Source organism: Syngnathus scovelli, chromosome 4 (assembly GCF_024217435.2).
Source record: "Syngnathus scovelli strain Florida chromosome 4, RoL_Ssco_1.2, whole genome shotgun sequence".
In the NCBI taxonomy this organism is placed as follows: domain Eukaryota; kingdom Metazoa; phylum Chordata; class Actinopteri; order Syngnathiformes; family Syngnathidae; genus Syngnathus; species Syngnathus scovelli.
In genome coordinates, this window is record NC_090850.1 from 18,560,465 (window position 1) to 18,583,985 (window position 23,521).

A 23,521-nucleotide genomic window follows, 5' to 3' on the forward strand; every position below is an offset into this window, starting at 1 on the left:
TAACGACAGAGACGTTTTCAGCCGTTCGCACGAGAGCTCTTGAGAATTGCGTTTGTTTCCATGTTTATTCATACGCCTGATTAAAGTGCCCGTGCGAAGCCGCGCACGCATTCAAAGTATCACTCATGTGGCGTCCAAGAACCGCATCGTTGCCAGCCGCTACATGGCATGTCATTAGACGCAGGACTTGGACTCAAATGCTAGAATCACGGCCCGCGGCGAAAATGAAAAGCCACATATTTCCATCTCACGATAAGAAGACCACAGTTTGGGTCTGGTCCTCTCTGTTGCCAAGTTGGAAGGGCGACCCCCTTTTCCTTTTTTTTTTTTTTTTTTACCCCCTCTTCTGCTGGATAAATTTAAACCAACGTCCTCTGTGCTGTAAATAGAATATTAATCAGGCCAGTGTGAATCCAGTTTTTCAAGCGACCGCCCTCCCCCCTCCTCCACCACCATCCAACCCTCCCCACTCCTTCCAGTTCTACCGCATTACAGCGTCCGGAAGTTCTCCTGCCATTCTAAGCCGCGTTTTACACACCCAAGGCATTTTGTGACAGATTGAAGTCCGTTAATGCCATGCAGGTTTTCACAGAGCGTGACCAGTAAATTAATACAGCATGCATTGCCTTTTAACTTTAGGCTCTGCAAGTATTACTTATAATTCATTGCCCTGGTTACCTTCTCGCATTTCCCTCCGTTCTACATTGGAAAGGGGGAATACATTTCAAGACCAATCCATCATTTGTTTGGCTACATACAATAAATTATTGAGCAGAGGCACTGTTCACATACATAATTAAGGACTTTTTGCCTTTCCGATGAAAAATCAGCATTTTGTGTCTCTCAATCAATCACATTTTGAGCTATTATTTATAAAGATTGCTCATGTAGAAGAACCTTGCGGAATGAGTAAACAACATATTAGTAAATATTTCAGTAAAAAAATAGTTCAGAGCTATTCCGAGAGTCTTTTTTCTTACATCTTTGTCAAAATACCGCAATTCGTCAAATATAGTGGCCATTTCTCAAAGAGAGAACTCTTGTTTCCCCTCAGGAAGAAATCAACTACTAGGGCTACAGCAACTACAATCAGATTAATTCATAAATACGATCGTTAAAGAGGACATATCATGGAAATTGACTTTTTAATTGCTTGTATGCAAAAGTTGGGTCTCTGGAATGCCTGCCCACCAGTTTAGCAATCAATGGGTCACAAGCTTTTTACAGTTACAGTATTGTAACATAAATCCTAGGGCAAATGTATAGCGCATATGTGTTGTCAATGTACAGGTTAGGGTCCTTGGTTTCGGACCATACTGACATAGTACATTTAGAAAAGCCATTGGTCTTTTCCAAAAAAGGACAGAAACCAATTGAATGCCAGATCTAAAATAAGAAGAAGCTGTAACTGGGACACTGGGTGGATGTGTGGGCCATATGTTTTAGTGTGCTAAGTCATTCCAGATCAGGGTGGATCATATTTTTGCCTGTGCAGTGGTTCAAATTGAAGTCAAGCCTCACTGTAGAAGCAGCCTCTTGTTTTTTTTTTTTTTTTCTTCAGAAATGTAGCTTCTGTCCTCGATTGCTGGATCCCCCCTGAGTCAATAGAGATGCTTCACTCCGGGGCTCCAGAGTCTGCCAAGTCGTACCCCCCCGCACCACCACCGCCGCCACCACGTGTCAGCACTGTACTTGTTTTGGCCTTGGTCGACGGTGAGGAAGGTTAGGATAAAGGAGGAGGGAGGGGAGAGTCAAGGTGCTTTATCATCTCTCGTGACAACTACACAGCCTGTGAAAGCGAAGTGCATGTCCACTTACGATGTGCAACCTTATCCCAGCCGCTCGCCAGCCTAGCGGTCACCCCGCAGACGTCTGGCCAAAGCCCATCTATTAACCTGCAGCAGCTGGCCGCTTTCCAGACCCATTTTTAATTGTGTTCTTCTTAACAGGAAAGAGGGAATTTTTTACCATCACTTTTACATTGTGATTATTAGCGTGATTATTAGACCCCCAGATGATGACTCATAGTCTTTAAGATAGGAGCACTATTCAAGTTTTTTTTTGTGGATATGATTTTGGTAGTCTTCTGCTTCCAACGTTAGGCTTGATCGGTGGCTTTTCTTTTGCAGACAAAGAACTTGAGCTGCAACTGGTGTACTGTATTTACTATATTCATATCTCTTTGTAAGTAAAAACTGCTACGTTAGCTTCTTGCACTCGCCTGTGACTAACAAGCTCCTACAAAAATGCACGTAAGGCTCATAAAAGGCTCTAAATTGCCCATCGGTTTCAATTTGAATGACCTGACTTATGTTAGACTTGCCGTGACCACAAAAATAGGGCCCTGTGTATTTTCTTTTTTTAGATTGGTTGACGTTTTGAAAATTGTCCGACTGTTAAGACCGCTCAGTTGTTATACAAAACTTAGTCCGTACAGTTTACAAAGGTTTATGATGGTGACAGTTTGAACGAGATGAATTTTCCAAATATAACTGATACCAATGAAAGATTTTATTTTCAAAGTCATTCAAATTGAGAAAGAGGATGTTGTTTTTTTACTTTAATAATCTTGACCCAGTCAAAGGCTGACTGCTGAATGCTGTCTATGCAACATAATGCGTCACATCTACATAATACAACAAAACTAATTTCCGTTCCTCTATTTTTTCCCTCTCCAGCCCGGGTAAGATGGAAATAGTCACACAAGCCTTTTGTCCTGAGCACGGCATAATCATCCAGGATTTATGTTGGGGGGGAGATGGAGCACTTGTATCAAATTAATTGTGCATGGAGCAAAAGGGTATCTCATCGAAATGGATGCCGTCGTGTCAATCGCGTAGTTGCACAGAGTCTGCTGAATTCTGAATAGAGCACGCCGATGTCGAGCAGCGTTACATACTAGCTCATTTCCGAGCTTGTCAAAGAACATCGAGTTTATATTCAGGCCCACGTGTGGGACTGCCGCTTTACCAGATTTGGTTGTAATTGTGATCACTTAATTGCTATTAGGCCTAACAAAACCGTGTTTCTTTGGAACCTCCAAAGTGGAACACTAGCTATTCCGGTAAGTTGTTCAAATTTCAAAGCAGGTTTTCCCATAGGAAATAATTGTTAGTCTGTTAATTTGTTCAAACTGTCACCATCATAAAAATGTACTAGTAAATAGAAAAAGGACTATTCTTGAAATGAAATGTACAATACAAATGTATCATTAGTATGCCATTGCAACATCCTGAGGGAAGATTGGCAAATCCTGCTTTAGATACTTTCCAAGCTTAAGTCTGGTGATACCTTTAGGATGTTGTACGACTTCAGCGGAATAATATCGAACGCGAGTCAAGATGCACTGCAGCCTCCTCAGCAAAGGACTTGACAGAGAGCAGCCATTGGAGAAGAGTGACCAGGTCAGCGTTGACGAATGGCTCGCGTCGAAATGAAAAACGAGCAGCGGTTGATGATAAACCTTGTGTAAATCCATTTGAGTCTTTTTTTTTTTCCGAACATGGGAGGCGAGCAGAACTGACAATAGCTGGAGGGTCCAGAGTGCTACGAAGTAAATAGCAAAGCGGAGGAGAGCAGAAATAAATAAAGAATCTGTCACCTAACGGTAGGAGCAAGCCGGGTCGGATCTGTCAGAACTCTGCTGCTGTCTGCGGATGAGATGGAGAGAGTACGCTTAACACTTTGCCCCCGATCTGAGTGTCCGGTACAGAAATACACTGCACATTATCCTAAAGGTCATATGGGAGGGTAGTTTTCCAGATTGCAAGTTGTAAGTTATCTTATAATTCTAATGCATCAAAAGCTATTGTAGTTCACACAAACTAACAAAATAACTAAAAAAAATAAAAGCTATGAAACTAAAATTAACCATAATTATTGCAACAATGGTCTTCATTTTTGTTTTTGTCAATTTATAAAATAAATAAATAAATGTCCTTTTTTTGTCTTACTATTTTTGTATCATTTGAGAATTGTATTTTACTTTAGAACACAATTATTAGTGACTTTTTTATCTTGGACTCAACAAATACTGTATATTAAAAAACTAATTAGTAATCCTTAGGCTAATTTAAACAAACTCAACAAAAACAAGCCATTTCAAAAATAAATAAAAAACTAACCAAAAAAACCTGCTCTTTAAACTAATTAAAACTAAAAAACATTCAACTAAAACGCAAAATGAAAGAAAAAGTACCTTTAAAGGAAAAAGTGCCCAGCAATTAAAATACTTTGCAATTTAGTTTAATTCATCTGGTTCCGTATATCTATATACCGTATAGATCAGAGTCTAATTTTGTTAGCTAATGCTGATCTGCATGTCCAAGAAAATGTAGTGCAGCTCTGCTTACCTTTTGACATGATAAAAGGAGCATCACATTTGGGAAGCGTGGGTTTCCTGCATGATAGTGCCTCCGCTTAATAGTCTTTTGTACTGGCGCTGGATTCTGAGAGTCACTTCAAAGGGAACCTGAGTTCTTACCTAGAAATATATTTTTTTTAACTAACCATGTTTGAGGTAAAGCTTGGATGCTGCTACTTGAGGAAATACTGTGTTGTTTGTATGATGCTTTGTTTACATTTGAGTTGGGGAGGGGTAAAAAATTAAACAAAAGAACAAGAGATTGATGCATGCACGGGCTGAGTACTAGCTGGATGATATGAGATCGGAGACTCAGTGTGTGTGTTTGCACGCATCTGTGTGTGATTACTGTGGGTGCGTGCGCTTGCGCCCGAGCGCGCATTTTGTTTGCGCACGCCTCCCACGTCGGATTGATTTGATGTAACGCCAGCGGCAAAGCCCTGCCGTGAGTTTTCGTTCACATTGCTCTTGACTCTCGGCGGTGTCACGCTTATAAAATGAAACGACATTAGCTTGTTCATGTTTACCTCCCATACGTAAAGATGTTGGATGTGCCTCTTTATCGTAGACGGTAGCCAAACTACCCACCAGTCAATTTGCTTGTTTGCATAATTAATGTAGGGATATATTTGTTTACCAAGAATATGAGAGACATGGAAAAAATAGTAGTTCTGATGGGAAAGTACCAAAACGAGGGTATCATTATGAAGAATGTTTCCGATACTAATCCCCGATACAAATCAACTGACGCCCTTTTGTGGAGTCACTGTGAAGAGGAAAATTCTATAATGTTTTGAAAGCAAAGACTACTCTCAAATAATAAGTTCATTAAAAAAAAGTTTCAAACTTAAAAACTTTTGAGAGTAAAGTTCCATTGTGGTGTAGTGGCTCAAATTTGGCTCAATTGTCTGTCCGCTCGTACCCCACTTCAGGCTAAAATTAATCATCTTTGCTACCCGCCACTATAATGACCAACATTGGCACAATTTTAGTAGCACTGTTATGTTTACATGTGTTCATAACGGAGCCGTTTCTGTGGGACTAGCCCAGTAATTCAATTCTTTCTCACACCATATAAATATACTGACTGTTATATTACCCAACACTGTCCTCCCTTGCTGTCTTCCTCCGGGCTGAGAGCAGAACTCTCTCGGTCCAGGCCCGTTATCTCCCCATCCGGCCCTTCTGTCATCAATCACAGCTTAGCCCCGCGAAAAAAGATCTTTGGGTGGGGTGGGGAGGGTGTCCGACTGAGGACACGCACTTAGAGCGCGGCGCTGCATTTACGCGTGAACACGGATCGCATAGATTATTAATGCCGTGCCTGTTCAAATGTTTCCAGGAAAAAATGCAGAGACCTCCTCTGTAAACATTGCATCATCCGGACAGAGTAAGTGATTTGTTGGCAGGCTGAAGATGAATATTCAATAAGAACTTGGTGTGCTACGCACTTTTTCGCGTTAACATTATGAAACATTTTTTATCAGGGTTGGGCTGAAAAAAATAAAAAGACTCCCACAACATTGTGGATTGACCCGGGGTCAAGTCTATCTCACTGTTTCCCAACCTTTAGAGAGCCAAGGCTCATATTTTACATTAGAATACAAAAATATGAATATTTAAATAATGATGTTGTCTGATATTGGCTCAGTTTATTTGCAAATGTACTTAGTATGAAATTTCAATTCAATGTTAAGCAAGGTTGTTGGCACCTGTTGAATATAACTAGTACGGGCACTGGTATGTAACTTAGTTACTTTCAAAATGAAGTAAAAGGAATGTAACTATTAATTAGTAAAGTAAGGTACTTTTTCAAGGTAACAACATGAATCGACATGAATCCCCCCGTGTATTCTCGTGGAAAGCATTTCACACAGTCCTTCTTCTGCTCATGTTCGTTTTTATCTCAAGGATGAATATGCTCTACATAGAATCGTACATCTTCATTGTTCCGCCGCTTCTATTGTATCAACGACACCATTCATTTTGCCCCCAGTTTAACCGCCAATGATTTAGGGCCCTGAATGTAAGGGGATGGAGAGCGCTAAGATAAGGGTCGGAAAAAAAAATGTCTTCTTGCTGGCGTTGGCTATGCGGTGCTCGTTTGTCTGCGGTAATTACACCTTTTAATTCTCACAGAGGGTGTGGGTAGAGAACCTCATTGTTTTATTCGGAACAAGTTGGCTGAGCTGAATGTGGACAATAGGTGACTTTTGGATCATTTACTATTTTCTGGGTTTAATAAGCACTTTGGATTTTGAATGATAGACATGCCAAGATTCTTAGTAGGTCATGTTGGTAGTTTTAATGTGCCATCCTTATTGCAAATTACTTAGTATTAATTTCATGCATCCATTAATCACATAGATCACAGGTGTCAAACTCAAGGCCCGGGGGCCAGATACAGCCCGCCAGATCATTTTATATGGCCCACAAAAACCAATTGTGAATCAAATTCATGCGGGATTACTAAAATTGCAAATTGTCTTCACTTTAACAAATCATCTTTTTAAAATATGTTTTACTTGTCTGATTTGAAAATGAGTTGTCACTTTGTTTTGTAGCTTCTATTGTATATAATATATTCATACATTTATTTGAGTTGATAGTCGTAATGGCCCTCCGAAGAAAACTATGACTACAATGTATTCCGCGACAAAAATGAGTTTGACCCCCCCTGACATAGATGTACTGACAGACAAGTAGCTGCATTATGGATTTATTTTCCACAATATGACGTATAAAATAAGATGTTTTTCTCCTTTTAGACTACTCAGCTAACAGTACTGATAATTCAGGACGAGTAGGCGGTGTGTACATACAGCACAAACGTCTGTATAACTGTTAGCCAGGCGGTGATGCGGCACCGTAATAACACACCTGCCCACCACTTTGGCATGCTAATGATTGTCTTCGGTTCTGGAGGAGCATTGCGAGGAGCCGACTTGCTTTCGGATACAACGTTGATTACTTGCTTTCGTGAGCTTGCTTATTCTTGGTGAATGTTTTTTTTTTTCTCCAAGAGAAAGGTCGCACCTCTCCACACACATTGCTGTGTTTCCCTGCCAACACTCCATAATCACAAACACACAACAAAACACAAATCAAGGGATTTGTCAGGAGCGAAAACGTTCTCCGCAGTTGATCTAAATGGGGGAACATGCGTTTTCTGCATATTTCAGGGGTTATGCAAGCAATCAATATGGTTATGAGCTTTTGAGTCATAACTCAATATGTAATTATTTAGGTGCTGATCCATGCACACTGACTAATTGTTCCCACATTGGGATGGCGGGTGAAATCCATCCCAAAAGAGAGTGAGAGAGGCTTTTATAGCACCTCTATAGAGAAGTGTGCCAATACATCTGCCTGCTGATGATTTCACTTCATCAAAAGCTGTCTTTTTAAATCGAATGAAACCTTGGCATTTTTATAAAAGAAGATAAATATTTTGTTTTTATTTTTTGTTGCAATTATTCTTTCGGGAATCGGCGGCATCACCTGCCGTCAGCTATGGCCACAATGTGTGAAGATTTGTGTATAAAAGGCGTATTCCGGCTTCAAGTCGCCATCTTTTATTCTGCCGGTGATGTACTTTATGGAGACGTGAGAATGCTGCAGTGTTAAGATAAGACGACTGCGTCGGGCTTGCACGTGAGGTTCTTAATTCCAGTGTAAGGTGTTTCAAAAAAATGTAAGACATTGCAAGGTTGACATATTGTAAAGCCCCCCCCCCCAGAAATATACTTGGACCCCCACCCCCAGGTGCCAGACCAGATAATTGACTTCAGGATATTCTTTGATTTTTTTTTTTTTAGATTCCACAACATCCCTAGAAGGGAAAATACTATGAATCTTTTCTGAAGAATTTTGGGGATTTTTATATATATATATATATATATATATATATATATATATATATATATATATATTTCTTATTTGTTTTATTTGTTTTTTGTGACATCCTATTATGAAAAGTGCATTTGAAGTGAGCATCAACAAACGCACAGCACATTGATGTACATACTGCAAATTGACTCAACTGAGATGAAGAAACTTGATATCAAATGCCAATTAAGAGTTCCATGGCACCTGTGCTAACGGTCTCCATGGAAATTTTGTGTCACGATACACGCCTATAACGCCTTCGCACAAAGTTATTTTTGTAAAAGAATTGAAAAAAAGAAAATGACGAATGGTTCTGCCGAAAACAATTTGAATAGTTCAAAACAAAATGTCCCAGTGAGATTAATTAAATGTGGAATATTTTTTGGGGAATCATCCAGCTTTTAGTAAGTGCACAGGCATTGTTTTACGTAACATTCTAATAGCACTAAGATTGTTGATGACTTGTTTTCATTTCATTGCATGACTAATAAAGATCATCATAATGCTAAATGACATACTTATTGTTAAAATAAATTATATTAATAATAAGCAGATGCTAGCAGATGGGCTCACTGATAAGGTATTCATTATTTTTTACTCTATAACATGCATGTTAAGAGCTACCAGTTTTTTATGGGTTACAATTTTTTTTTCTTATTTATCTTCATCCTTTTAAAACATCAGTTGAGCGAGGATCCAAGGATAACCTTGCATTCTGCTTTTTTTTGTCGAGGGCAGCATTCATTCACTCCAGATGGCATCAAAAGCCTCTGCGTGTTTTTTGCTTTTCCTTTGGATTGTTTTTCTTTCCAATCAAGGACCACCCCCAAAAAAGGTTAGGTTAAAGGACCTAGTTGTTCCTTATGTTCCGTCTCGTAACCTTCGTTCGCAAAACGCTCGTCTTTCAGTTACACCGAGGGCCAAGAAAATGTCTGCAGGTTCTAGAGCATTCTCTATTCGGGCTCCAGAGCTTTGAAATGCCCTACCATTGGATATTAGAACTGCTACCTCAGTAGAAACATTTAAGACACGTTTAAAGACACATTTCTATGAGATGGCCTTTAACTAACTTGTAGTGGCCGATTCGGCCGGAGTTTGTTTTTGTTCTCTCTGCCCACCCCCCTCCCTGGCTGGGGAGGGGGTTAGGTGGCACAAAAGCTGATAGGGGCTAGCTGGATTCTCGGGGACCAATTCAAGATGAGGAAACTGCAGCTCAACCTCCTTGAAGACACTGCCAGGACAATCGAGGGCACCTCCGACATCCATTTTTTTCATTGATTTTCATATTATGTATTACTTGTGCCCTCTCTGCATCCATTACAACCTGGTGATCCTGAAAGGGGGATCCTTCCATCTGTGGTCCCTTCTCAAGGTTTCTCATTTTCCCCTGGTAGGGGTTTTTGAGTTTTTCCTTGCCCTTTTGGGAGCTTAAGATCAGGGGATGCTTTGAGAATAATTGTCAATTTTTGTCCATGTGAAGCCCTTTGAGACTGTTTGTGATTTAGGGCTATACAAATAAACTTGACTTGAAAGGTTATTAAGTCTAGAAGAATGTGAGATTGTATTTGTTTCCACTCTGGGGAAGGGTTTTGTCAAAATCAATGGAATTAATGACAGTCCATTATTTCCACTATTGTAGCTATAATAGTAGTGGGCCTTGTAGTTCAATGTTATGGTGTTTATATATCTAACTGAATAAAATGTTGCTACTGACCACTGAAACCTGTCATAGGCTACAGACATACACCACATAGTATACAGTGGTATGAATTAAATTCCTTCCGTACCCACACTTGTATATTTACACATATAGTAAATCAATGTTCTGCAATGAAGTTATTTGAAATGTATTTGGTAAGTTGGGGCACTCCTAAGTCGAGGTACCAACATACTGCATTGTGATTCATGTTGGATTTCGACAGTAAAGCGAATATAGCCAGTGTGGACCTTATCAAAATGCTGCAAATGCCTAACAAGCTTGCAAGTGCACGTCTCTATTAGTGCCTCTCAATATCATTCCCCCCGGCTGGGCAGTGCTCGTTCAATAGCATAATACGAGTGATGAGTATTCAGTCAGCACCTCTCTGAGATGAGACTCTAATCACTTTATTGATAACCCCGATAGGCCGCTGCGGTTCACATCGGCTGACATCAGCTCCCATTCTGTGCGTGTCCAAGTGAAATATGGGAAATGTTGCCGCCCTCGTGAGCCGATACAAGTCAAGGGGGAGGAGGTTGTGCTTCATAAGCAAGCTCAAAATAGTCATCAAATGATGACATTAATATCATTGGCTGCCAAGGAGCTGTAGTCTGAAGAAGTAATGATCAACACAGTGGATTTTTCACAGAGATTTTGCTTTTACAATACTGAGACAAAGATGCAAAGGAGCGGTGGTTGTAGGTGTAAGCACAATCCAATCTATTTTTATAGAAATGTTTATACAGCATACATGATGGTTTTTGTGCTTGTTAGTTTAGTCGTTAATTTATAACCCTTGACAGCGTGTTTTCTTTTTCTCTTCTTTTTCCTCAACACTTCCCCTACTCGGTGTTCTCCATATAAATTTGTGTCAAGAGATACACTAACACCCTTGTATGATGTTATTTTATAAAATAATAAGAAATTTGTATCAAGATATATCACTCTAACACCTTTGTATGAAGTTGTTCCATAAAAATTGAATCAGCCTGCCAAAAATCAGATTTGTTGTCAGCGAGTTCACCGTCCAGGAAATCTTTGGTGTACGATGGCACCACTGTGTTTGGAAAATGTCATCGGAAGCTGCGATGCTGAATCGCCCGTCGGCGGATCCTTTAGTTAGATTTCAGTTGTTGTTTTTGCAAGATGCATTGTGGGGGTGGTGGACACGAGAGCGTCTATAAATAGAGGCACTGGTGATGGAGGCAGGTACGTGCACACGGCGGCCAGATGGTGCCTTGTGGGGGAATGTCTCCTGGTGATTTTGTTTGCAAATAGGTCTCTCCGTTAAGAAAAATGCAGCCCGGCATGTCTCCATCAGACTTGTCCATTTTAGCCTTGACTTATAAGGAGACTGCGCTGGTATGTCCAAACGCCAGCCGGGAAGAGAGTGAAAGTGACACAGGGTGACAGGTTTTGTCACTCAGCGAGGCAAGCGACCTACAGGTTGTCACAGATAGAAACAGCAGAAGCAGTGACAAATTGTTTTGGGAAGGAGAAAGCGGGAGGAGCAAGTCTTGCCAATATCCATGCCGTGGTCTAACTCTGTTGAGGGAGGAATATTGTACTTTCTAGGTATGAGCTCGGCTCCCCTAAAAGAATCTACTTTGGAAACATTTCAAAAAGACATTACAATGCTAATGCTTAAAGTTGAGACCTGTTGGATTCGAGGGGAAATGTCTTCAAAAAACAAAGTTTTCTTGATTTAACCCTTACGGTTCTCCGACCAAAAAATTTGCCTAGAATCAAAACAGTTGATCTCATAAAACTTTTATCAAATGGACAGACTACTGTGTGTGTGATAAATTAAAGTCATTTATTCACACAAAGTTGGTCGCCAACTCTGACTGAGAGCTTTAGCAAGCCGAGAGGAATGAGAACAATAAGAGGAGTAAAAAAAAAAAAACATGACGAGTAGGAACAGTCCTAAACATGGCTTACATAGTATATCTTAAACATGTCATGATACGATTCTGGATGGTTTCAATAATGCTGGAGTGAATATGTTCTGTCACCGCAGTTAATCACTTTTTGTATTTTCTTGCAAAATCATTCCAAATAGCACGTCTTGCCTTGGTGTTGGTGACAGGTTGAAGTAGACCAAAGTGTGCTCGGTGCAGTAACTGTGAGTCTTGACAACAGCAGTAAAGCACAGTGGCTTCGGATACACTTGTCAGAATCCAATCCTGCCTTATATTTGATCTCCACAGATTGTGCAAGTGTGTCCAATGCAACAACATTGAGCGCTGATATTCGGTAGACACTGCAGGCCAGCGCCAGACGTACTTTTATTTGAAATGCCAAAACGCATCACGGAATCATCGTTGCTGAGCGGACACGCGGTTGCTTTTGTCTTTGAGCCCGCGTATCATTTCAAGAAATCTGTCCACATAAATCTGTGTCTCTGCCCTCATCACCCGGCCTCCCCTTAATATGCGTCCCGTCATCTCCTGTCGACGCTACGCTTCGCAAGGATTATCACTGCTGAAAACATTACGTGACAACCACCAGTCATAGAAAAAATAAGCACAAAAAGTCTGACATTTTCTTTTATTTTTTAAAGGGGTGGGATCTTCCTTTTAAAATGGTTCCTTTGGAGGTTCCAAATGGCACACAATGTACAATTTTGCCTAGCGGTGTAACAATCCATTGTCTGGTTTTAATTGGATTGTTTTATGGTCTTGAAGAGTTTTTCGTCAATATATATTTACTGTAAATATTACTTTCCAATTGCTTTAACAACTGTGGTTGCTCGTTCCAATTTATGTACAAATTTGGGTTATGCAAATTTTGACTATGTAACTTCACAGTGCGAGGTCAGGCACTCCTGAGACCCAAATAAGTGGATACAAGCTTTAGAAAAGCCCCATATAAAGGTACAGAACCCTGAGAAAGATGGCCCCGAGATAACGCAGCGATAGTCGCTGCTCTACTCAGGGTTAAAAGTAAAAATGTTTATCCTTTGCTCAGTTGCAATATCTCCAATTCATTTAAAATCAGTTTATATATTTTTTTGTAAGCAATGATATATGGGGTCCATACAAGAAAAGAAAATTGGAGCACACTGCCATTAAGATAAGCGCCGCAGCCCAGAGGAAGCCCAGAAATGCCAACGGCATATTGATTGCGTGGCCTGTATTAATAGAAGGGGGCCAGCCGCTGCTCTCCCAGCCCGGACTTCTTATCCCAAAGTCACGGCCCAGCACCGATCCTAATGAAAACTAAGCCCGAAGCAAAGAAAAATTAAAAGAAAGTTAGAGTCAATTTTCTGCAGATTGCTGTGAAATTGTAAGTGAATGTTGCCAGGTAGCGTGAGAACCCCCCACAATCAGCACGGCGCAGGAGCAGGTGCAGTGATTATTTATTAACTTTAACTACTGCTCAGTCATCACACCGGGCCATCAATATCGGTTAATTAGCATCATCAGCTATGAGTTACTGCGAGGTAGGGAGCGATTACTACTTGGGCTAACTTGTTTTTCAAAGCGCCTCCTGGAGTTCAAAGCCTTTTCGAACATCTGAATCGGACACGGCAGATGTTTGCGCCAGTTGTTTTGCAAATTTGTCTGTGGTAAGATTAGAAACTCTTAGGGAAAAGACTTTCAAAGAAATTTAAATGTGTTCTGATTCCATTAACGTATTCCATTTTGTGAAGTGTATGTCCTCGTTAGGGTGACTGGTGAGCTGGGCTCTATCACATTAGAATATTGGGAATGAAGTGAATACATTTATTCCAGGCGTATTATCTGTGCAGACAATTTCTTGATTAACATTTAGGCATTCGTAACTGTCACAAAAGTGTAACAATCTACAGTATGAATAAACATAAATAAAGTAAAACTACTCACCCTTTTAAGATGCCTGACAAACACGTAAAGGAAAGTGGAAAGGATTTTCAGTGATACTCAATAGCACTTTATAGGTCCGGTGAAACTTGTTTATTGGGAGATACGTTCCAGAGCTACTCGCAAGAGGTAATAATCTACAATATAACTATCATATTTTGACGGGAAAAAAATTGCACACACGCTAGATGGAACTGTAATGAATTAAAAACTTGAATTCCTTACTTTTTATAAAAGGATGTCATTACTGAATTTGTGGCACGGAAGTGGCGAGGCAAGAACGCATTAATGGCATTTCCATTCATTTCTGTAAGGACAGATGATTTGAGATACAAACATCACGGAAAAAATTTAAATCCTACCTCAAGGCACGACTTTATATTCTACAAAATCTCTGCAATCGAGCGAGGAACACTCTATAGCTTGAATAAATAAATGTCGCCTCATGATAAAGTGTATTTCCTGCTAAACTGAGGTCTGGCAGGTCTAAGCTTCTTTGATTACAGATGGTTCTCACCGGTCACTTCCATTGTCATAACATTTATTCATGGTTAAATTAGCAAATTGGATCAGTAGCTATTTGGAATCTGACCTCCTCTGTCCTCGACGTCGCCTCCTTTTCTCGTTATTACCCCATCAGCTCGAGGGGCATCTGTCCCATGAGGGTAAATGGCCACATTCATCCCTTAGTCTGTCATTTATCTTCGGGAAGACGGCGTTGGAATGACAGCGTGCCACACGGAAGTATCATGTCCACAGCCAAGGGCTGGCGCTAATAGAAGACATAGCTTGAATCTGGATTATTGACTTAGAAAAAAAAAGAAAGCTTCTCTATGGTAACCTTAGCCATGGATAATGTCTATAAATAGAACTGGCTTTTGCTGGAGAGGGGTGGGCTAATGGAAATGTTTTGCTGAGTTTTGCAGTTCTTTTCCTCAGTCATAAAAGTTGCCGCCAATCTCCCCTTCTGCCCGGGCTGTCCACCTCCTTCTCGCTATCTGCACATAATCCTTCCCTCTGGGAGGGGAAAAAAAATTCAAATTAAAGCTGCGAGCAGCGATGAACAGGCCTGACAGAGTCGCTGATACGAGTATACAGAGTCATTGCATCATCAAACTTGCCTTGCTCTGGTCATAGGTGATGAAGACAGCTAAAAAGTTTAGCAATTCAGTGTCACCCATCTGCTGTATTTTAAAGTTGACATTTCAAGGATAAGTGTGCTTTTGAAGGATCTCCTGGAATTGGTTCAAACTGATGCCATAATGTAATGGCCTTTTCCTATATTTCCGGACAATAATTAGATGAATATTTTTTCTTCTATTTTATTTCTGTATCACCACTAGAATGGCATTTTAACAACAAAATGGATGGTTTGTTTTATGTATGGGTTTTTGAGACTTTTTTGTGGGTCAACTCATGACAGACATGCCTCCCAAATTTCATGTTGCAAAGTGAAATTGCCTCTGGGGGCTGAGGGGTTTCTTTGCTCTTTTTTTGTGTCACATGAGAATATAGGACCAAGACAAACGCAAGATGACACTTAAGTACGTCCTCTTTTTTCATGCTCTGCCCACACGCAATGATGAAAAACTTATGCAATTGAGGAAAAGTTCTTGACACATTTTGTGAGTCTATTCATTATATCAGGAGGGCTTGATTTTCATAATATTACGGGGTTCATTATCTAGTAAATTTGAATTAGAGTATTTTATTGTATTAGGACAAATACCACCAAACACCATCATTCATACTTTTATAATGACCATATTGTCTCATTATTTTTCAAGGATGAACAATTCTTAAGTAAGAAAAATGGTAAAAAATCCAAATGTTCACAAGGGTCATCCCTCTATGTACAGGTGCATGGCTGAAATAATCATAAAATATGCACTTCAAATCAAAATGGCCGACGTTCTAATTATTTTCAGGGCAGAAGTTCTTGAGACAATTTTGTGGGTCTATTTGTGATAGACATGAATGTCCAATTTCTTATTGTGAAAATATTGTTCAAATATATTTGGCGACTGATTTCTATATATATTTTTTAAACTATGGGGAACCCAACTATTTGCACCAGGATGAACATGCCTGTGAAATTTTGGCGATTTTGACATAAAGCAAGCTGACCATTAAAGTACATTAAAACGTCAACGTTATTTTTTGGGGGATACGGTCTTGAGTGTTGAGGACTAGCACAATCCCTCAAGGGTGCCCTTCCTTTTCACTCTTTACTTTCACGACAGCCGTACATCACGGCTGTGACATTAATGAGCACTGAGCATTCTCTAAAGTGTAATATTGGGATTAAACAGCTGCCCCTAGCAAAAAAAAAAAAGAGGAATAAACAAACTGTTCATATTGCGGGTCAGTGCACACAAACACGCACACAAAAGAGAGAATGAATGCGGCCGGTGTTATCGGTGTCTCTCTGGCTGCATGGCAAACAATCAGTCACCCTCAGCAGACCTGGATGTAATGAAAGCAGCTTTACTACGCCACTAAATCACTCGACCTTTAGTGACGACCTGGAAGCACACACACGTTATCTGGTCTCTGTCGAGTCAGCTAGCCAACCTGCACTAATGTTTCACTTACTGCGGACTTTCCCAAACTGAATAAATAGCTCACACTGATACGCTAAATGGTTTCGCTGGCTCATTCCGACACGTTGCTACCGCTGCGTTAAAGGATATTAGATTTCGTAGGAAAGCAACGGAAATGGAATTCATCTGTTCGGGGGTCATTAGAAAATCCTTCTTAACCGTACGATTGTGTTCTCTCAAATAAATAAAAAGACTTTCACATTCCCTCACAACGGTATGGCGAGTAGCGCGTCGGAGGCTTACTTGCATCCAATGTTAGTAGCTAAATTCGGGTTGAAGTCTGGAGATTGGATTTAGACGCAAAAGTCAGAGAATATCAATGCCTTGATGTAGTTATTGCAGCTCAAGTCTAACATACTCTAACTTCCCTTAGCATAAGCCTGAAAAAATATTTTACGTTTACAGCCCAGGGGTATTTTGTCATAAATTATGACTTTACTACGGCAATGGATTTGGTTAAAAATAGACTGTGCCGTATTACGACTAAGAAACGAAACTCTGCCCTAAATCGAGGCTCCCCTGTACGTTATATGGTTTTAGAATCCCCCCCTTCCTGAAAGATTCTTCTCAGTACAGGTCAGTTAGAGTGTGTTCACAAAGCGCATGTAATCATCCTCAATATTTTCCGCCTTGCTTCCAGACTCAGCTGGCTTTATTAGAAAACATCCTATTGTTAAAGGAACCTCGGCGAGGTCACAAAGACCAAGCTCAGGTGTAATCTCATGGCCCTCTAGCATGACATTATCATCATTTTTTGTTGTCTGCCTGTTCATTGCTAGATAGAAGCGATGAAGGAGAACCTCAATAAATGATCATCCAGAAGACCGATCCCTGTGTGATTGCGGTAACATGTAACCTCTCAGCCAAAATGCTATTAAAAAGTTGCAAGTTTAATAACTCCAGTCCACCTTCCCTTCCCATAAAGCCCCCAGAGGGATAAACGAGGCCCATTAAGCAGCGAGATTCCCTAATGATGCTTTTGATCAGCGACTTGTCCTCACGGGCATCACATTGCAGTTTAACACTTTGAGCCCAACACAAGCTTTTTCGGAGATGAAAAGGGCAGCATGTGCAGGTCTTAATGAAGTTTGAGGCTTATAAAAGATGCTCGTGACAGGACGATTACGGCCGTCAGCACTTCAAAGGGACACCTCGTCCGCGTGCCTGCAGCCTTCATCAAGATGACCTAAATCACGTCACAGGCTTATTAGCCGAAGCTCAAGAAAGTCAATGACTGCAAAAGATTAGATTCTGGCTTTCTACCGGTTCCTTACAGAAAATGAAAATCTGGGGATTATTAGCAGTAAAACCAAAATTGAAGCGTGTGTACTGGACAAATGGATGTTGCTAAATTGAAAGTTATGAGTTATCGTCATTACGAGCGGCTGGAACATGAAAATGAAGGACGCCCTTAAGTGTCATTTTTCTTAATTACACAGAAGTGGCACAATTTTGTTTATACTTGCCTCTCCAATTTTTATTCTTTGTTGTTGCTATATTATAGTGCGCAGCAGTAGTATTGCTCATTAAGTTCCATTGTTATGGTCAACAATTGAGAAACTAAAGAAGCAAACTCTTTATATATTTGTCTTGTTTCTGCAGTCACTTTTGTTTTGCTATCTGTCCCTACAACAGACAAGAATGCAATAAGATTCAGTGACATCGCGTGTCGCTCAAAAACGCTCCCTAAATGCAGTTGGAAGCAAAGGTGTTCAAGAATGTGGACTTTTGTGTTTTGTTTTTTGTAGCGAACAAGTCAGGGATGATAAATGAGCTGCCGCGGGATGAGATAAATCACAACAGCACTTTGTGAGTGCTCTATTCACATGTCAGGAATGCGAATGAGGATAGCTAAGAACTATGGTTGTGTTAAGAATACAACCATATATTTAAAAAAGTAACATTGTGCTCCGGTACTTAGGCTGCCTTGCATTCCAAAAACATGCACATTAACTCAAGACCTTAAATTGTCCTTTTTTATATTTATCGCTTTCTCCATCCCTTCATAGAATCAGCAAATTTATCGGACTACACTCAACAATTTCTTGTTGTTGCCTCAGAAATAGATTCTATGGAATCGTATGAAACTACAAGTTGTAAATAGTGTATTTATACAAGCGTAAGCAATCATGGTGGGCATAAGCTGCATCCAGTGCAGGTGCAACACTGAGCGTGGAATAATGATGCTGATGTGTTGGAATGGCCCCCAGCAAATGCATTTCCCCACCCATATTTTCTTCCCCAGGAACCAAACAAAGAAGGCACTAGATGCCGGATGCTTTATAATTAACAAGCAAGCGCTACAGAATCTGTGAAAACGACGCAAGGCGCTCAAACAGATGGTGCGAGGCCACTCGAACACAATAATGAAGTTCACTCCTGTGTTTTTTTTTGTGTGTTTTTTTCTGCAAGGGCGTTACGTTTCATTTATCCTGGCAACTCATACCTGATTTATTTGCCGATGAATACTCAAATATTCAACACTAAGCCCAAACATGTTGACCAGGCAAACAAGCTTTGCCTGTTTAAAAAGCAACACATCAAAACACATTTTGTTTCAATGGAAATTTGGCTTGCTTTGCAGCCCGAAGACTATATTTTCCTATAGATTCCTATACTTGAAATTAGTATACACACGCAGTAGGTGTTCTCTCCAAAAAAAGACATCTTTTCATAGCACCCAATAAAGGAAATGTGCGTTTTTGCAACTTTCAAGTAAATTCAATCAAAAGACAAGCTTTGTGAAATCAGTGTTAAAATCTGAAATCTAAAAATGATATCAGTCAGGTTTTAATGTCCTCTTTCCACATTTTAATTATGTGCATGTTCAAATTACGGAAACTCAAAGCAATGACGGCCATTTAATCCAATCCACGATGCGAAACTTGCAAAAATAGTATTTATAGACATACAGTATGTAGTGTTAACATGATCATATTTCCAGATGCTTAACATTCTGTGGTTTTGACACATTTTAACACTTTTGACACCTCATACAAAGCTGCTAATAAATCTACCTTTGCTTTTCCATTACACCACTTTGCATCAATATTTTTGTTTCTTCAGTTTTTAAACTTCTTTTAAAAACGTCACCTGGCACATGTTTAAAAAGCTCTGAAGAAAATGCTTTTAAAAGAGAAAGCAATGCCCACAACAAACTCGGATTGGCCATTGTTAGTGTCCGTGTTGCCGCTCCCTTTGTTGGCCTGCTCCACGGGAAGCGTATGATGTCACAGCAATTCAAATAAGAGTTAACCTCTGGCTTTGTCATCAGCATCCATTGGATGTTTGAGGATGACAGAGCCACTTGAGCTGGAATCGCACCTCTTTGCCACAACACACACTTGACATTTTGGCACCTTCAATCAGCCTTGCGCTCTCCCTGACAATCCATCGCCGAATGAAAACACTCAGCTTTCATATGGTTCTAAATTATGCATCTCTATTCAGCAATTACAGCTTTTAAAGTGTTCCATACACAAAAAAAATGTGCACAACCTGTTCACTTTCACACTGGATCAGTTTTCTGTCAAATTCTACTCTGCGGTAAATGTCATGCATGGCATCTTTTTACCATGAACTGTCAAAAGATGAAAAATAATTATATCAATAATCAATGTACTTTTTGATCATGAGTGTGGGTGGAAAGCAAATTGCGCCTAGCTAGTTCGCAGGCTAGCTCTCTAGCATGTTACGTTTACAACAGTTGTGCAACCCCTGCAGGATCGAAAGAGCATTTTAAAGTTTCTGAATCCGACCTTGGCCTCTTTCATATGTGGTCCTAGAGAAGTAAAAACTCACTGTGAAGTGCGAAATGAAATAAGCCACTCTTCCTTACGATCTTTAGCGGCAAGCAAATAGTAGCTAGGCAGTCTGAGGAGACAGACTGACATAGCGTTCCATTGCAATTGAGTATCTCTTGGAATTTTGGCACGTGATCATCATGGCAATGTGTTGTACAAGCTTCTGACCTGACCTGATCTTGTTTTTGTGAACGCAACCAGTCACACCCTGTGCTGCAGTCAGAAGTGAAATGTCCACAGTTCCCAGTGGAACAAAGGGGTACGAAAGGTGGGCCAAGTGGTTAAAATGTCTCCTACAGCTAAGTAGACACGTCAATCGTTTTGATTACCAGCCCAAATGTGCTAAATGTGTGGCGTGCAGCTGGAGGCTGGAGTTCAGTGTACACGAATATTCTCCCGTGGACTTTATGAAGCCGTCACTCTATAAAGTTTATGAAGCATTGACAGCATTTCCTGGTGACTGAAGCGACTTCATTTGCAACACAGTTAAGCAATATAGTAAAAGAATGGTAGTCAATAATCTTTTATGACTTTCTTTTGTGCCGTAAATGACGTCTTTGACGAAGCCGTCGTGAACAATAATATCCGTGATTGTGCGCGAGGATTCTCATTAAAATTATGTAAAGATACATGGAGCTGCCTTGTTATCAAGCGCATCCGATGTTAAGAGAAAAATTTTGATTTCTTTTTTTCCATTGCCAACTGTCAAGAGTCCGCCGTGGTCACTGCACCCGATCAACTCGGAGTCAGGTCACTTTGCCACTTTCAGTGAGTCGCTTTAATGGAGAGGCAGGCCAGGCAGCGTCAGCCGAGGGTTTATTACTGTACCTCGACACCTGTCAGAGATGATTGGGCTGTGTAATTGAGGGTCAGAATGAAAGAGGCCACTCGCGACTGCCTCGTCTCTGACATGACGGCGTGACGCGAAGCGATGGTCAGTAATGTAAAAAGTCTCCAGAGAGCTTCTGCTCAGCTTGAGTGGCGATTTGGGAAATGGATTCCACACGGTCCGACATTACAAGAGTGCTTCTTTCTAATATTCAGCTCCACCTGCTATTATGATTTATTTATCATGAGTGGGACACCGTTCCTGCTCACTGCCACCCCAAGTGAGTCCTCTGCTCATTCCATTTGGAAATGTGCTGGGACATTAGAGAAGGAATAAATCATTGTAGCTTTAAATACGGGGCACAATTTTAGCGCGCGCCAGATTTCTGGTGGGCTAAGCTGTGCAAAGCTGTGAAGCTATGTGAGGATAAACACAGATTGACCACAGTGTGGTCCTGAGTACGGCGGTTACATCGACGCGGACGACGATAAACAACACGTCGGACTTTGTTTTCAGTAATTCCGTAATTTTTAAGGTGCCTGTCTAAAATTCCAGTTAGGATCTGTTATCTAACATAACCTGTGCTTTGCCTTACTGAAACTATAATGGTTCACTCGCCATCACTCACTGATGGAGTGAGTGTAAATGGCACTCTATATCTACAATACCAGTATGTGTACCCTGTAATTGACTGGTGATCAGTCCAAGTTGCACCGATATAGAAAATCATTGGGTAGAACTTTCATTTCCTCTTTAGCTCAAAAATGTTTTTCATCATCTTGGTACCTTGAATTAACCACCAAGTTGGCCTAGTGAAAGTTACCATGGAAACCTCTACAATATATCAAAAATAACTGCAGGACGTTATACAATTCGATGTCAAATACAATAATGACTGAACAAGATTGTACGACTTATGACTTCTTTATCCACGACTCAACTTGTAAGTCATTTCGTAAGAGCTTGACTTAAATTGAAGGTTAAGTATCCAATTCTTTCTCCTTCCAGGTGGTGGGCCAGATTGATAAACTGACGTCAGACATTGACTTTGATCTGGATCCAGATGACTGGACGGTGGCAACGGCAAGCAGCACGTCCAGCAGCGAACGCGGCCTCGGGGAAGCCTTCCGCCTCGACTTCCTCAACGCCGACGTGCTCTCCGACAGCTGGGAGTTTTGCGGATACCTGGAGTCGGCCAGTGGGGCTTGTGCCCGCACAACAGGCGAGCCGATGGGGTACTACCCCCGAGCGCCCACGGGCCGGGGAACCATACCCACGCAGACGCCCACCCTTCCCCCCGCCGCCACCGCCTCAGTCTACTCGCAAATGAATGGCGGGCTGCCCATCCCCAACGGGCCGCGTATCATCACTCCGGATTCATCCAGCGAGGAGGCCAGCAGCTCCACGCACAGCCACAAGACGAGGGAGAGGGTCAGATTTAGTGACAAGATCCTCTACCACGCCTTGTGCTGCGACGACGACGACGAAGAGGAGCAGGAGGACCTACCGGATGACAAAAGCGGCCGCGCCACGCCCGACAGCGACAGCGAGCCGAGCCTCCTGGCTGAACCACTCACCCCCAAACGTTCTTCGTCCGAGCACTCGCTCCTCCACAACTGCCTCGACCCTTCTTACGTACCCCCGTCGGCGAGAAGCATGACGGGAGCACATACGTTACCCAGGAAAGGCCTCCTGAACCCCAGTTGCCGCAAAAAACTGCTCCGAAACAGCAGCACTCAAACTGTGTCGGATAAGAGCACCCAAACTGTATTGCCCTATATTCCAAACAAACAAAAAACAAAGGAGCACTGAGCCAGTCGGAACCTTCCTCCGTTTATCATACAGCTCACCACAAGAACTGTGCATTATTTAATATTAAATACATAGCTAATAGATTAATACACAAATAAATCAATAAATAATAAAGAAATGCTATATGGGAAAAAAAATCACTGGGCTCCCTAAATTCATTCCAAAGCTCTGGTTAGGAACATTTATTGACTCTTGGTTACCAAAGTGAATTTTAAGGCCGACCTTCCGCCACAATCCCTAAGCCCAAAATTATCGTTTTATCTCCAACTCGTGATCCTAACAGTATCATTGCATCTTTGTTTTTCCACTACAGGTTGTTATCATGGTGATGGTAAGAACAAACTTTCACACTTGCCATAGTGGTCTCTAGTCAGGTTCAATTATGTCGCACTAATACACAGCAGAAGCTCAATGGTCTTGAACGGCACACTATAGAAAACCATTTGAACCACAGGTGAGCAAGCACTACTGTGAGACTCAGTGCGGGGAAGCCGTCTGCCTCGACTGGTCGGGTTAATACGGAGAAGTATTTGGAGAAAAGTAAGGTGGAGGTAAGTCGTGTTATTTTAGCTACTCAGTTAGCATTAGCCAGCTAGGTCAACCATTGCAAGTTGTTTTGCAGGTAGAATGAGAGTTTGGCAGGGTCCATTCAATGTAACAAATGTTCGCAAAATGTTCA

At 41.1% G+C, this 23,521-nt stretch overlaps 1 protein-coding gene across 2 annotated transcripts in view; it reads left to right on the forward strand.

Annotated features, from left to right (window-relative positions):
- Nucleotides 1-23,197, forward strand: part of insyn1 (inhibitory synaptic factor 1) — a 50,276-nt gene extending 27,079 nt beyond the window's left edge. For both annotated transcript variants that reach the window (XM_049717341.2, XM_049717342.1), the window contains exon 3: nucleotides 22,039-23,197. In XM_049717341.2, the coding sequence (XP_049573298.1) occupies nucleotides 22,039-22,842 (804 nt within the window). In that variant the 3' untranslated portion in view covers nucleotides 22,843-23,197. The remainder of the gene's footprint in view (nucleotides 1-22,038) is intronic.
- Nucleotides 23,198-23,521: the final 324 nt, after the last annotated feature.